Source organism: Rattus rattus, chromosome 8, assembly GCF_011064425.1.
Source record: "Rattus rattus isolate New Zealand chromosome 8, Rrattus_CSIRO_v1, whole genome shotgun sequence".
Classification (NCBI taxonomy): domain Eukaryota; kingdom Metazoa; phylum Chordata; class Mammalia; order Rodentia; family Muridae; genus Rattus; species Rattus rattus.
In genome coordinates, this window is record NC_046161.1 from 43,388,939 (window position 1) to 43,405,779 (window position 16,841).

The 16,841-nt window shown below is 48.9% G+C and overlaps 1 protein-coding gene across 1 annotated transcript; it reads right to left on the reverse strand.

Annotated features, from left to right (window-relative positions):
- Positions 1–730: 730 nt before the first annotated feature.
- On the reverse strand, positions 731–12,635 carry Htr3a (5-hydroxytryptamine receptor 3A). The gene is made up of 9 exons (XM_032911070.1): positions 12,452–12,635; positions 10,132–10,298; positions 8,920–8,964; positions 7,837–7,946; positions 6,061–6,230; positions 3,021–3,181; positions 2,484–2,694; positions 2,045–2,266; positions 731–1,464 (listed from the first exon to the last, which is right to left on the reverse strand). Exons 1-9 carry the CDS (start codon positions 12,516–12,518, stop codon positions 1,166–1,168), a joined length of 1,452 nt encoding a protein of 483 aa, XP_032766961.1. The 5' UTR covers positions 12,519–12,635; the 3' UTR covers positions 731–1,165.
- Between the last annotated feature and the right edge of the window lie 4,206 nt (positions 12,636–16,841).

Below are 16,841 nucleotides of genomic sequence, written 5' to 3' on the forward strand. Positions count from 1 at the left end.
CTGTCCCTTTAGCCTGGTCGTTGCCTAGTCCCCCTCTACCATGCTTTACTTTGAGTGACAAGCAACTGAAGACAGGAAGAGGAAGAAGATAGGAGCAAGATAAACCTCCTCTATACACTCTTGAGACTAAGGTGGACAATTCCTTTCCCTGGATGCCTGTTAGATAGGTGGAGTGGAGGTGGGGCCACCTTCCTGTCAGGTGGAGGGGAATGGAGTTGGGGACTTTCCTTAGCATGTCTTAAGGCCTGACATCTAGGACTAGTGGTCAGGATAGGTTATATGCAAAAGCATTAACCTAGTTCTGCCTTCCTCCAAGTCCTGCTTTTTTGGTTAGGGGCATCATGCGCTCACCGGCTAGTAAAAGTTCTCAAAGGGATCCAGGCTTTGCATTCTCCATTTCTCCTAGCAAGGAACAGGTGGGTGCTAGCCGTGGTGCTGAAGTGTATCTCCCTTTCAGGGAAAGCTTGCTCCCTGCTTCCCCCAGAGACCATAAATCCAGAATAGTCAGCCCACATGGATCCTTACAGCGTCTTCCTCTCTCCTCTCATCTGACAAACACACACTCTTGACCTTCAAACTGGGATCCACCTTCTATTGTTTTGCCACCATGGCGAGCATGCCATCTTCTAGTCCCCTGGCCCAGGAAGCATCGCTCAACGGAAACTACAGGTAACCCCGTCCTCCCACCTTTCCCCAAAGCTAGCTACAAATGGTCACAGACAGAGAATAAGATATCATAGCATTTTATTACCCCCGGCCCCCGTTGGTTGATGAGGCTGAGCGCTAGGGAAGTACCCACAAGTGAGCTGAAGAAGAAGCCACTGGGGCCTGGGTAAAACAGGCGCAGATGTCTCAGGCACCTAGGCAAGAGAATTTGCTTTCCTCTGATCAAAAAGAAAAAAACTGGAAATGAGCCATCCCAAGGGCCATAATCACAGAAGTACTGGAAAAGGAACCAGGGCTTGATGTCTTAATAAGTTAGAGGGGGTCTTGGTTCCTCTTGATCTAGGATATCATGCTTTAAAGCCATGATAGGGAAGTCGGGGGGTCTGACTGGGTCTTCAGCGCTAAGTTTAGGGGACAAGGGGACTGGGGTTGCTCAGATGAATTGGTGTTGGAAACAGGATGCAGGACTCACATCCCCTCCCTGCCAGGCTGTACCCACTCAGGAATAATGCCAAATGGACCAGAGCGTGACCAGGGTGATACTGTAAGCCAGCACGGCCAGCAGGTAGATGCGAAACAGCAGCCTGTCCAGCACATATCCCACCCGCAACCAGTCCCTTGCCACCTCCCGCATCTCATCCCGCTTCTCCAGGGAGTGGCGGATGGAGGACAGCTCTTGCAAGAGGCCACGCACAGCCAGTGAGGCCTCCCTTGGTGGTGGAAGAGGGCTATCTCTGCTCCTTGAGGTCTTCTCCAAGTCCTGAGGGCTTCCGACATGGCTGCAGTGGTTTCCCATGGCTGGAAGAAGAGAGCCTGAGTATAAAAGGAGGGTGGTGGGGTGCCGTGGCGTTGTGGCGGTGGGCGTTGTTCTGGAGGTCGGAAGTTGACTTTGGTGTCTACCTCAGTTGCATGCTACCTTCTTTTTTTCTCTTTCCCTCTTGAGACAGGATCCTACTATGTAATGCTGGCTGGTCTGAAACTTACTATGTAGACCAGGATGGCATCAAACTCGTGGATGCCCGCCCGTGTCTCCCAAATAAGAGGTGTGTGACGCCTGGCTCCTCTGAACTCTTCTCTGCCCATATCCCACCCTTAAACTGATGAGGGGTTTGCAAACGAAGCAACAGAGCCTGGCTAGACCTGGTAGTGCACACCTTCAACCCCATCTCTGTGAAATCCAGCCTGGTCTACATAGTGAGTTTCAGGTCAGTCAGGTCTATATAATAAAACCCTGTGAAGGGATGCAAGGCTCCGGTCTGACTGACTTCTCTGGCTGACGCATCCTCCTGTTTCCATCCTGAACCCAGTTCCCACATCTTATCCAGTATCCCTGCTCCATACTCTCTGTATGAACCTATCCCTATACTCTCTCACCTACCTGAGCAGTCATCAGTCTTGTTGGCTTGGAAGGTGGCTGGGGGCCTTTGGGCCATGGGCTGCTCCCCTAGGCAGAGCAGCCAGGCTATTCTGTCTAGGACCAGGTGCCTCAGCCAGTCAGGTACAGGGCGCTGTAAGTCCTGCTTATGCACCAGCCGCACAATGAAGATGGTCTCAGCGAGGCTTATCACCAGCAGAGCCATGCACACTACAAAGTAGACACCTGAGCCAGAGAAAGAGACACACTAAGTGTGGGAGGGAATAGGGCAGGTATCAGTCACAGTGAACTCTTCCCTCAGTCTATCACAGTGAACTCTTCCCTCAGACTGTCACAGTGAACTCTTCCCTCAGACTGTCACAGTGAACTCTTCCCTCAGTCTGTCACAGTGAACTCTTCCCTCAGACTGTCACAGTGAACTCTTCCATCAGGGAGGCCTTACCAATGAGGGGAGTGCCGATGGCCGTTGCAGGCAGTGTGTCTGACACGATGATGAGAAAGACTGAGTATCCCAGAAGGAGCGTGATCTTGAAAGACACTCTCTCGCCACTGTCCGGGGGCAGACAAAAGCCCACAATGTCCACGACCATGAGGAAGATACTGGGCAGCAAGAGGCTGACTGCGTAGAATAAAGGCCGCCGGCGGATGACCACCTGGGACCAGGATAGAAGCTTGGGGGATCTTAGGCAGACAGGAAACAGGAACCACCACCCCATACCCAGCTCCTTCTCTTATAGAACTTCCAGCCTGGATTGCTTGGGGAAGGAGAGTGACAGACCCAGGCTTGTGGCATTTGAGGATAAACAGGGGATGCTTCAATTTAGTTCCTGTCTCCTTTGCTAAAGCTGCATGACATGTATATGGACTTGGAGTTGGCAAAGAGGCTACTGTATCCTTCCCAGTTTCCCTTGCCATGCTACCCCAATGTGGAGGTCTAAGTGTTCTTGTCCCCACCCCATCCACAGTCATGCCCACTCACGTAGAACTTCATTTCCGCATAGCTGTTACTGGTTTCTATACTGAACTCCTGAAACTTGGTGAACACCCCCAGCAGCTCCCACTCGCCCTGATTTATGAAGACGCTCTTGTCCGACCTCACTTCTTCTGGTGTTCGCCACAGGGAAATGTTGATGTCCTGGACTGAGAGAGAAGACGAAAGGCCAAACAAGCTTTGGAATCTCAATCATAGAACCTTCGAGCATGGAAGGTAGGTGTGTAGGGTAGACAGTATCCAAGGAACCCTGTCGTCAGATCTCTAGACCACAGACTCAGCCCTTAACTCTCAGTCCTGGTTTCCTCAGCCATACAGGGGGGTGATAGAACACATTTTGTCTTCTCGCAAGCCTATAGTGAGAGCACAGTGCAAAGAACCAGAGGAAGCATCCATCAGATGCTGTCTCTCTCGGTCTCTCACTTGTTTACACATACCTTCCAAACAGCCTTCTATGTTTCTTTGTTAGAATTTTGCATCTAGAAAATGAATAGAACACAATGATTTTTACCTCTGCCTTCATAGAACTAACTACTTGTCTTTGAATAATTAAGAAAATAAATTCTCCTATATATCTCAATCATCAATCTATCAATCTCCCTATCCACCTATCCACATATCCACCTATCTACCCATCTACCCATCTACCATCTACTATCTGTCTATCTATCTATCTATCTATCTATCTATCTGGAAACACAATAATGTCCATTGAGCCAAAAGATCTAAATATCCTGCCAGGCTTATCAGCACATGCCTATAATCTCAGTACGTGGGAGACGCAGCCAGGAGGATTTCCAGGAGACCAATCTAGGAGGCCAGTCTGAACTCATATATTGAGTTCAAAGCCAAAAAGTGTTGGTGTGGCCAGTAGAGAAATGGTTCAACAGTTAAGAGCACTTGTTGCTCTTCCAGAGGATCTGGGTTTGGTTCCACACATCTACGTAGAAGCTTGCAACTATGTGTAACTCCAGTTCCAGAGGATCTGATGTCCTTTTCCGATTTCCATGGAAACCAGGAACACACAGGGTGCAGGTATATACATGCAAGCAAAACATTCATACACAAAAAGTAAACTAAAAAATTTTTTTAAGTAGAAAAAGAGCTGAGGAAACGGCTCTGTGAGTAAAGTTTCTGCTATTCAAGCATGAGAGCTCAGTTTGATCCCCGGAAGACACACAAGAAATCTGGGTGTGGCGGAGCACACTTGTCATCCCAGCTCTGAAGAGGTAAAGACAATGGAGTCCCTCTGGCTCACTGGCCAGCCAGTCTAACCTCATTGGTAAGTACAGGGGAAAAGTGAGAAATCCTCCCTAAAAAGACAAGATGAAAAACAGCTGAGGAAGACACCCTGGGCTGATCTCTGATCCCCACATATACAAGCACCATGTACATGAACACACACACACACACACACACACACACACACACCCACACACACACACACACCCCTCAAAGAAAATAAAGGAAAAGATCTAACTGTCCATTGGTGAATAAAATACTAGGTGTCCAACGATACACCTACTTGAGTCTATTGCAGTTAAAGTTTATGAGGAAGAACTCATATACGCTATCTTGGAAAAGGGTCAGGGACTCATTGTCAGTAAAAAAAGGTCAAGTAGCCCTATATGATAGTGTATGCAATATGTTCTCTTCATAGTAGCACATGTGTATGCATGCACATGCATGTGGGTGGAGATGCAGAGAGAAGGAACTGGAAGACTCTATCATGTCATGTTGTATTATATATATATATATATATATATATATATCCATCCATCCTGTGGAGGCCAGAAAAAGGCATTATATTCTATGGGACTAGAGTTACAAGCAGTTGAAAGTTATCCTGTGGTGTGGTGGGAACTGGACCTGGGTCCTCTGGAAGAGCAAACTATCTTTCCGGCCCCCATAATTGAAGTTTAATGTAACGAATAGGTCAGAGAAGGAAGGACTGTCTTGCTATAGTCCAGCAGTGTGCCTGGCATATATGCACGCAATAAAAACCCTCAGGACCAGACACTGTGCTGGAGAGTCTAAGAGTGAACCAGAAACCACGTTCCCATTCCTCTGAAATTATATCCATGAGAAAATTAGACACGGACTGAACAAGTATTGTCAAGCGATGAAGTCTGTAAGAAAACGCAGGGTTTTTAACTGCTGCCTGGGAGACAGCTAGTTTAGGGAGCCATGGAAGGGCCTTCCAGGAGCTGATGAGCCCTGTGGCATAACCAGGTGACTGGAGTTGTTGACCAGGCTGTGGCTGGGGTGCGGCGAGCAGGAGGAGAAGTGTGTAGCCTAGGAGAAGAGACAGCCTATAATAAAAAGAACAGGCAGGACCTCGCAGCGTCCAGAGGAAGACAGCTGGGCTGGCACGCACCAGACGAAACTGCTGTGGAACACTGTGGGCAGGACCAGGTCAAGGATTTGGATTGGGTCCCAGGACTGCTGGGAAGCCATTGAGGGCTTTAAATGACATGATCAGATTTGCATTTTAATAAGAGCTCCCTGGCTGTGGGAACGTGAACCCACAGTGGGGATGGTGCATGGGGAGGACCAGGGAAGGAAGGGAATGAGGACACCTGGGCAGAGGGAGTGGCTTGACCCAGGACTGAAGAGGAGTGGGCTGATCGGATCTGGGACACACTTCCTGTCAGGTCTTTGAGGAGCTAGGTAAGAATTGTCCCTTGCTGGGTGCCTTAGAGCCTCATTAATCCTTGAAGCAACTAAAGGAGGCAGTGAGGACGGCAATATTGAGTCCATCTGGAGGAAGAGGAAACACAGGCTCATTGACATTAAAAAGACAAGAGACGGATATATCTGCTCAGTGGTGGAGTATTTGCCTAGCATGTGCAAGGTCTTAGGTTAGATCCCCAGAACCACAAAGGAACCAGACAAATGAAAGAGATGGATGAGGGGAGGGAGGGAGGGAAGAAATAGTGGTGCCTTGGTTAAGAGAAGATGCATCCAGGCCCCACCCCGGTCCCTAGGAGCCCCAAGCTCTGCCCCACCCACAAGCCCACATACTCACTGGTATGCAGCCAGCTGGTGAAGGTCAGAGAGCAGTTCTGCACATCGAAGGGGAAGTTATAGATGTCAAGGCTACAGGCGGTCACCAGCTGTAGGGGCTTGTAGTTCTGGACTTCACCTTGATGGTGCACATACACATAAGGAATGCTCGGAGACTTCCCCACGTCCACACTGGTCAGGGAAGAGGGATCGATTTGTAGGCTGAAGAGGCAGACCCTCACCATGGATGGCTAAAGAACTCTTCAGTAGCCCGATAGGGAAAGAAATTCAGGGAAGATCTAGAGAGCAAGATAATCCAGACATTGTATCTGGCCATGGTTTTCCAATGTTATCAATCTTAGCTTTCTGACCCACCATTATTGAGGTTGTGCTCCAAACAATAAGGGATGTTTCTTTTCTTCAACTCCCTTAGCAACCTAACTCTCAAAGGCAGAGAAGGAACCCATGGATTGTAATGCCACTGGCTGAAGGGAGCTCGCCCAGCTCTCTCCAGGCTGCCACACCAGCCTGCACTAGAGTAGAGCTGGCTCCCAGAAGAGCCAGTGGTTTGATAGGAGAGAAGAACCGTATGTTCCGTTCTGACTCTGATTTTTGCTTTGCTTCCCATCTCTAGAAGCCCCCAAAATGAGAGCGATCATCTCCAGAGGGAAGAGCATAGAGTTCACGAGGAGTAGAGGAGCCTAGGAAAATCCAACAGGAATTGTCTTTACTGAGCCTGGACCCTAAGGCATGTGGTAGACTGAGCCCAGGGCCTGGCCTTTGGCCTTCTTGGGGGTAGACTGAAAGATAAGGGCAGAACGAAATTTCTAGAATGTTTGCCACCTGTGCCATGTGGAGCATTCAAGGGTGGGTCAAATTCAATGTCATGGAGTTGAACAGTGCAGTTAGTACTGCATGAATCCCTCTGTCACCTCCATTAGTAGTAGTAGTAGTAGTAGTAGTAGTAGTAGTAGTAGTAGTAGTAGTAGTAGTAGTTGTTGTTGTTGTTGTTGTTGTTGTTTGAGAAAAGGTTTCATGTAGTCCAGGCTGGTCTTGGACTTTCTATGTAGTCAAGAATGGCCTTGAACTTCTAATAATCTTGCCTCCATCTCCCAAGTGCTAAAATGATAGGCGTGTCACCACATTGGGTTTAGACATGGAAGCCAGACACTGAGCGTGCTATGCAAATACTCTACCAACTGAATCACAGCCTACTCTCCCTGTCCTGTCTTTCCCCCATGCATTTTCCTTGCCTTTGCACTCAGATGTCCAGTTGGTGGACCCTGGATGAACTTGCAGAATGGAGAGAAAGTCAGCTGGCTGAAGGCAATGGGGGAATGTTGGTCTGCTGAGAACAAAAGGTAATGGGACCCACTTCATACTAGAGGTGCCAACCGTGGCCTGCTAGGCACACGTGTGGCTTGGGAGGTTTGAACATGTTCCTTGGCTCCCAATCTCTTCTGTGACCAGAAGCATTGGCTGTCATCAGAGTTTTGCTCCTTTCCAAAAAAGAAAAAAAAATGTAACTGTCCCTTCTGACAAATGCAGCTGTCTCCATTAAGTTGTTAGAACTCGGTGTGACATCACTCACTGGCTTCTGTTCCTATGATAGAGTCCCTGGGACTAAGAAGCATAAGGGTGTAGCATCCAGTACAGAAAGAAAGGGAGAGTGTGATCAAGAACAAGGGAGAACTGCGTCAAGGAGAGCTTGAACTTGATCAAGAGAGGAAATTGTTACTGCCCCTGGCTTCCTTAACCGCAGCCTCCCAGCCCGCTATGCTCTGACAAAAGGACTCACAACTCATTGATGAGGATGTCAGGGACCCAGATGCTGTCTGTGGGGATGGACAATTTGGTGACATTGTCGAAGTCCTCAGGAGTCCACTGTAGAAACTCGTCGGTCCAGAACTGTGGGAGAAGCAGAAACTGTCAAAGGCAGATCCCACCATCGTTGGTGAGGGTCACCTGCAAATCAGACAGGTCTCTATCCCTTCTGCTCAGGCAGTAGGTGGGCATTTTCTAGGGGGAAATCTGGGTGTTGACACATGGCTCTTCCTGGTCGATAAAAGACCCCACCTCTACAACTCTCACTCATCTGTATCTATAAAACAGACTGCTGTAGCATCTTCTAGGGAAACATGCTGCTGCTCTTGTTTGGCTCACTGCCAATGAGACAGGGTGTGTTCTGAATCAAGGGGTCCTTCAGTGACACAGGAATGGAGCTGTCTGATAGGGACCAGTGTTCCTATACTTCACTCTCTGTCCCACAAGTGTATGGTGCTGACAGAACATGACCATGGTCATAAGAAGGGATTTGAGACCTGTGTATGTCCGATGTGCTACACAGCCTCTGGAGTGAGGCCTCTCCAGTCTACCTCCCTCCCCAGAGCTCAGCCAAGTCCTGAAACATCTACATATTAGTGGGACCTACAACTATCTTAACTAGACAAGTGACAAAAGGGTAGGGTCCTGGGGGTTAAGTGGATAGTTTTATTTTTTCCTGTGTTGATTGCTCCATTTGGTTGTCATCCAACTTCATACAGAGTGAAGAACTTTCTAGAAGTTGGAGCTGTTCACGTGAACGTGAAGCCACTGTAGTGTGAGTTCTCAGGCCAGGAATTGTCCTTCCTTCAGGGTTAGCCTTTCAGCACTTGTCTGAGATGCTTTAAAACATCTGAGAAACCAGGGGTGGGGGCCAGGAGGATGTCCCCACCCATCTTCCCCTGGCCCTAAGACAGGACCTTTCAGACTCCTGATCCTGTATCTGTCTGCAGTGCCTCTAAGGCTGCTCACCACCTTCCTTCACTGTGGCCATTGAGATTCCTGACTCCTTGAGAGAGAGAGAGGGGTGTCCCAGGAAGTGGGGGGCTGGTCTGCTCACCTGCCGGTACCATATGTAGGTGGTCAGAACCTGGTTCTTCTCATCCTGTGAAAGTAAAAGGGGCTGGCATGTGGTCCCACACACAAACAAAAGTTGGTACTGAGCATCTCATCCTACTGGAAAGGCAGGACCAGGGAAGGAGATGAACTCAAGCTGCTGGCCAGCCAGGAGATGCTGGCCTGGTAAATAGATACAGCGAGGGAGAAAGGCAATCATTTCTTTTCAACCTCCAAGGTACATAGTGAGGTAGGGTGGCACATGCCTGTAGTCCAGCACTCAGCAGGGCTGAGTCACACAGATTGTGTGAGCTTCAGGCCAGCCTGGGAATACAGTAAAACTGTCTCAATAAAACACAGCAAAACAAAACCCTAGAGATGTGCAAATTGTGCATATTGTCTGTTGTTATTGCTTATCAGATTCATATATATTTAATAGTATGCATATAGATATCTCACCTTCTATGATCTCTCTATATAATATATACATATACTTAAACATATACTTATACATATACATATATAATGCAGACATGGACTGCCATGTTACGAAATTAAGAGACTCCAAACTGTGGAATAGAAAAAGTGGTTACTCCCTTTCCTCCATCTGTTTCCAAATCTGACCTTTCTGCAGCAGCACAGCCGCCTGCCCTTAGCTATTCTCTGCGGAGATGTTCTAAGCACCGTGATCCCCTCCTGTGTATTGGGGGGATGGGGGAATGGCCTAGCAACCTGTAAAGTCAGGCCCTGCTTCCCCATTGTGAGGGGGAGAGCCGACAGCCTGCAGTCGCCCTTCTTGTCCATCGCCATGTGGTGCTTTGCGCCGTCTGCTGAGCAGTGCACCCCACCCTACTCTAGTTATTGATTAGTTAACTGATCTATTAGTTGGCACTGTATCTACTGTTGCCATTTAGTGACACCTGCCACTCAGGGACCTGTGTAAGGCACTAAGGGTCTAGAGATGATGGGGGACACAGTTCCCTTCATGTACTACATGGATAACCACGTGCAGGAGGTGACCATATCTAGGAGGAGGTACACGTCGGTGGCCTAGGGCTGTGGTTTGAGCAGCTGTGCATACACAACTTCAATCTGTCCCCAGCCATGGTGCCAGGCCACAGGTACTAGGGTTCTTGGTACCCATCATACTGCCCAGTAGGTGATTTGGTTTTACATGTCATCTCTGGTTCCCCCAAACAGATCAAGGGCAGCTCACCACGTTGAGGATGGCATACATGATGACATCAATAGAGACCAGGGTGGGCTTCCTCCAGTCCCGCACAGGCCGCACCCCCTTCTTGTAGTTAGCCAGGAGGTGATCTGACAGCCTCAGCAGAGCAGGCTGGGTGGCGCTGTGGGCCTGGGTGGCCCTCCTCCGGCTGCCTGGAATGGAGAGCACTTTAACACAGATGCCAGAGCCCTGCTTCTCTTGTTCCGGTTTAGAATCTATTAAAGAATTTCCTCCTCTGGACCGGAGAGATGGCTCAGGGCGCAAAGGCCACGGCCTCCAAGACTCATGGCTCAAGTTCAATCTCTGGGATCCACATGGTGAAAGGAGAAAACTTCTGCAATTTGTCCTCTGACCCCCACATACACGCCAAGGCATGTGTGTGACCACAGACACACAACAACAACAACAATGATAATACAAAAGAAAATGTAATTTTAAAGAGAAACCCCAGCTCCGGGCCCTGGTGCTGTTGGGGGGTTTGAGTATTCCTTGGTTTTCCTGTGGGGAACTGGGGCACTAACTCAAAAAGCAGGAGTGACATGGGACAGCCCCACTCACATGGGCACCACACGCACTAAAACTGAGAAGATACAGAGGTTACTGAGGCCCCTGCACAAGGATGAGATGCAAACTCGTGAAGCAGTGTGTAGTGCATTAAACAAAACAAAAGTCATCATTCGGTGGGTGGGGAGGGCACAGCTCAGAGGGCCAGAGGGTGAGGCTGCAGGATGGACTGCTCCTTTGCAAACTGGGAGCCACTGACGCTGGTTACTACTAAACAATACCGAGTCCTCCTATCCTGCCCTCATATCGTCTCCAGATGCTAAGCATTCCCGGAGCTGGGGGACCGAACCCAGGGCCTTGCGCTTCCTAGGCAAGTGCTCTACCACTGAGCTAAATCCCCAACCCCACTAAAGCATTCTTGTAGGCTCTCCTCTGGTGTGTCTACCTGACACATAAGCTTCCCTCCTGTTCGGAAGGACAGAGGGGAGCAAACAGAAATAGGAAGCGGGGGGGGGGGAGGCTATTTTTAAGTTTGTTTTATTTTGTTTTGCTTTTCTGACAGGATCGATCTCACTCAGCCTAGAACTTGTCATGTGACCAAGGCAGACCTCGGACTTCTGATCCCCCTGCCTTCACCTTCCAAATGCTGGGATTATAGACGTATTATACCTCCACTCCTGGTTTATGCAGTGCTGGGGATTGGGGCCAGCGCTTTTGTGAATGCGTGCTAGGCAGGCCTCGACCAACAGAGCTGTATCCTCATCCTCCAGAGACATTTTTGAGAGTCTCCTTTGGAATAATGGAATAATATCTGCACAAGTCTTCCGCTAAGAGAGACCATTATACGGACACGAATCCCCAAGGCTCGGGAAGGTAAATAGCAGGCACTGCTAGCCAAGAACCTGAGACTCAAACCGGATTCCTTGCTACTATCTGAGAGGCTTGTCGGGGGAGTCCGATGGGCTTTGGGGGGGACTCTTGGAGGTTTGGGGAGTGTCTGGCTAATGCAGCCAGACCTCAGAACAAGATCATGACTGGGAGGACAAAGCAACCCAGGCAAGAAAGCCCAAAGCACTTACCACATGCAACTTCCCTCTCATCCATCTACCCTGTTTCTCCCAACGACAGCTTCCGGAAAAAAGCATCCTATTCCTAGCCTTCCTATCAGTCCCTCCCCTTGGTGGCACCCTTCTCATCATCTCCCAAGATGCTGCAACCCAGCTGTGTAGAAGGGGCCTTCCTGTGGGGCTGAATGTGGTCTGCAATAGACCGAACCAGATCCTATGTGGCTGAACACCTTGTTTGCGAGGCAGTGAGGAGAAGGTTGAGTAGAATGGGTAGGAAAGTTTGACATTACTGGAGGTGAGCCTTACAGGAGCCTGGGGGTGGAGAAAGCCCACAGGACCTCTGCAACAAAACCAGCAAAAGCAAGAAAAAGTTACTAAAGTGGTTCTGGTCCCCACTCTGCTACAGACAAGCTGTGTGACCCTGAGTGAATTATTCTCCCTCTCTGGACTGTGGTTACAGGCAGGAAAAGTGGACTAAATGAGCTCACAGGTCCGTAGCTGCTCCCATTTGATAAGCTGAAAGGCAAGGCTAGGAGAATGGGGACCGTCTTCCAGCACTCACCTAGGTATTTCTCATAGACTCTATTCCCTTCTCAGCAGCAGGCTCACCTTGGGCTCAACTTCTCAAACCACCAGCCTTCCTGTGGCTCCAGCCTCTCTTACCTTCAACCCTTTGGGACTTAAGGCCTTCCCCCATCCCAGCTTGCTATTCCCCTCCCCACCAAACTCCTTACCTTCTCCCTGGGCTATCAGCACGGAAAGGAACAAGGCCAACAGCACCTGCGGGATGCAGAGCGGCATGGCAAGCTTCCCGGATGTGGGAGGGCCTCGGAGCAGCCACTCAGGATGAGTCCCCCAGACTGCCAGCCTGCACACCCGCTGCCAACCTCATGTCCCAGGCAGGCTGCTTTTCCAACTGCTGCCTGCACCTTGTGAGGCTGCAGCTTGGCACTCCCGGCCACCAGAGCTGGGGAGCCGCCAAGTTTTCTAGCAAGCGCTTTTCAGCTGGATCAGGTTTCAGGGCGGGAGGAAGGGGAGGGGAGTCGGCTGGCAGATGTCAGGAGCGGGAGTTCAGCCCACCCATCCAGAGTAGGTGGCTTGGCCGCAACTCGCCCAAGAAATGTTTTGGGGAAGCGCCTACAGGGTCTGTGAAACAAAGTTGCAGCCTGACAGCTGTGGGACTGGACACTGGGCTGTCACTGTCAGTACTTTTCTTTCACAGGTATAGTACGGGAAGGGCTGCGAGGCGGTTTAAGCAGAGACAACCAGAAGCATACTTTGGCTTCTCAAGTTGATGTAATGCCCCTGGTGAAGCAGGTGACTGGACACTTTCTGCAGACAGAGAGGGTAGCAGGGGTCACACTAAAAGTCTGCTTCTTCAGCCTCACTCAATTAAAGTTTTTTTTTTTTTGTTTCGTTTTAATTTCCTTTTGATTTGTTTTGCTTTGTCCGTTAAGCCAGGGTTCCATGCAGCTCAGGCTGTTCTTGAATCCACTAAGAAACTGAGAATGGCTTTGAACATCTGCTCCTCCTGAGATCACCTCTCAAGTACTCGAATTACCTAAGGCAGGTGCCGCCAAGAATTGGGGAAAACAAAATAACATTTTACGCATCTGTACCTGATTTTCTGAGCTTTAACAAATATCATCAAAGGGGTGGCCTTTTGTGATGGCGTTCTTATCGTAAGTTGGGGAACATGGTTGAGTGGTAGAGTCCTGAGTTCAACCTCTAGCAACACAGGTAAAAAGGTGCTTTAGACCAGGTATGGTGGTGTTCACCTGTAATTCCAGGGAGAAAGACACAGGAGGATCAGAAGTTCCAGGCCACTCTGAGCTACACATCTGGTTCCAGAGAACCATGGGCTACATGAGAACTCTGTCTCAGGAAACAAGGAAACAAACAAAATATTAATTAAAGGGTCAGTAAGCAAAAGGACCAGGCAGTGTGATTGGCAACTGTAATCTCAGCACCTGGGAGGTTGAGGTGAGATAGGACAGAGGCCAGCCCAGGCTACACATAGGGTGTAGAGTGTGATCTTGATCCCTCTCCCTCCCCCCCCCCCTCCCCCTCCCCCTCCCCCTTCTCCTCTCTCTCCCTCCCTCCCTCTTTCCCTTCTGTACCTCAGATGCTTACACCCAACCAATGGGCAGAAGCTGGTGACCCCTGTGGTTGAATTAGGGGAAAGCTGGAAGAAGCTGAGGAGAAGGAGGGTGACCCCATAGGAAGACCAGCAGTGGCAACTAACCTGGACCCCTGAGATCTCTCAGACACTGAGCCACCAACCAGGCAACATGCACTGCTGATACGAGGCCCCCCAACACATGTACAGCAAAGCACTGCCTGGTCTGGCCTCAGTGGGAGGAGATGTACCTAACCTCCAAGAGACTGGAGGCCCCAGGGAGTGGGGAGGGAGGCCTGGTGGAGTGGGGTGGGGGTGAGGGGGATGGAGACATCCTCTTGGAGATGGGGGTGGGGGTGTGCTGCCTGTCATGGGTGCTAATAACTGAACATGGGTCCTCTACAAGAGCAATATAGGCTCTTAACCTCTGAGCAAATTCTCTAACCTTGTAAAAATATATTTTGCAGGTCATGTATATTTATTTTCATACATTTTGCTAGATACAGTAAGTACGTGTAGTATTCGTTTTAGGAAATTATAAAGAACAATTACAAGCCTCCTCAGGCTTACTGTCCCAGAAGGAATTTGTTCTTCTGTGAGTTCCTTCCATAAAGTGGAGAAAATAGGAGGTTAGAAGGATAGGTTGGTGGTTAAGGGCACTGGCTGATCTTCCAGAGGACCCAGCACCGACACAACAGCTCACAACTGTCTGTTACTCCAATTAGAGGTGATCCGATGCCTCTTCTGACATCCCTGGGTCCCTGCATACATGAAAAGGTAAATAAATGATAAATGCAATATACTTTACGTATAGTTTCATAGCTTTCTCTATTTCTTTTAAAAATGTGTTTTTATTTTTTGTGTGCCTGTGTCTGTGTCTGTCTGTGTCTGTGTCTGTGTCTGTGTCTGTGTGGGGATATGGGCCTGTGGGTACATAGAGGCCAGGGGTGTTGGACCTACGGAGCTGCAGTTACAGGGGATTGTGAACTACCCAACAGTGGATGCTAGGAACTGAACTCAGGTCCTCTGCAGGAGTGATGCATGCTCTTGACTACTGAACCATCCTCTCAGCCCCCTTCCCCCCTTTTGTAAACATTTTTTAATAATTTCTGTCTAAATTTGGCTCTCTTGAAAGAGATGTCTCTTTCTCTTTGTAAGTTAAACCGGTAAGCATCTAGCACTTGTAGGTACAGCCGGTGCCTCAAAAGTTGTCTGCCTAAAAGGCTATATAAATCTCAGCTTGGAGCAGCCCTGCCCCCATCTACGGTTAAGTGGAGAGACTCTTCTGTCTCCTTTTTATTAAAGACAAGTTTCTCCTGTATCTGCAATGGTAAACTTTAACAACAAAACACTTGTGTTCTTTTTAATTCCTTTTTCAGTCCACTATATGCATAGGATGGGTTGCAAGAGGAAACATTTTTTTTGAATTGTAGTTTGTTTTCTTTCTCGTTATTTCATTTTTTAGACTTGGTCTTATCTTAACCCAGGCTTGCCTAGAACTCTCTTTATAGCCAAGAATGACAAACACTTAATACTTCACAGATTCTGGGGTTACAGATGTGCACCCCTATACCCACTACATACATTGCCGAGGCTGGAACCCAGGGCTCCGTGCATGGTAGGCAAATATTGTGGCAACAAAGATCTCATTCCTAGCACGAAGATAATATAGCATACTTAACAGAAGATCTTGTGTAGCTGGGGCTGACCTTAAACTTCTGATCTGGCTGATTCCACTTTCTAAGTGCTGGGATCCCATCGCATGGCAGTAAGCCAGGGTTGGGCCTCCAGCAGGCATATGCACTTGGATCACTGCTATGGATAGTTTATCATCAAGGAGCTGACTGCTCTCCCACGGCCGCATCACCATGCTTAGATTCTCCCCGGTGGGGCTCTAGTGCATATTGAAGCCACACCATTCGTTTGAATATGGAAAATCAGAAGGAAGCATCGAGAGCTACCTTGTCCCGAGAGGCGACACACGACAGTGGAAGAGAAAAGGGAAAGAAGAAACAGAAGATATTAGGTATGGGGGATGTCTATAGAAGAAGAGGAGGATTTAAAAATAAAGGGAGAAAGAAAGGAAGGGGAAAGAGACAAGGCTGGAAAACAGGATAGAGATTGAGGCAGGCAGGACAAAGAGGAAGAGAAGAGAGATGGGAGGAGGGAAGGAAGAGAAGGCATGTAAGGAAGATGGAGGCGGAGTGGGCTGCCTCTTCCTATAACCCTGCTCCAGGAAGTGGACCTTCCGCACTGTATATTGGAGTACCCACCATATATAAACATCGGAACCCATTGAGAGGTAGGATGGAGACCACAGTAGTACACAGCTGTAATCCCAGCTGCCTGTGAGGCTGAAGTAAGGGGACGAAGGTTCAAGCGTGGCTGGGGATACGTATTCAGTTCATAGTGAGGTTGCCTGGCGCGTTGTGCAAGAAGCACTGGATTCAGTCTCTGGCCCTTCACACAACCAAAACCTCATTGGTGAACACTTGTAATCTCAGTACCGGGAGCAGGAGCAAAGGTTCAAGACCAACCCGAGATACACACGACCCTGACTCAAAGAAACAAACATGCAAGGAAGCAAGAAGTCTGAGATTAGCCTGGGTGACTGAGTGAGACCCTATCTCAAGATTCAAAACTATTACAACAGCAGCAGTAACAACGGCAAAAGCCCACAGGTGTGGTGGTACACACCTGTGACCCAAGCACGAGGGAGGGGAAGGTTCAAAGGTGCAAAGGTTCAAGACCGACCTGACCCAGCTACATGAGGCCACGTCTCAAAGAAAACCCCTCCGAAATATAAGTTAGAAGTATTTAGAGCATCCGGAAGCCTAAGATAGTGGTATAGGTCAGTGGTTCCCAACCTTCCTAATGCTATGACCCTTTAATACAGTTCCTCATGTTGTGGTGACCTCCCAGCCATCAAATTATTTCCTCACTACTTCGTAGCTGTAATTTTGCTAGTGTTATAAATCGTAATGTAAATATCTGGTATGTAGGAT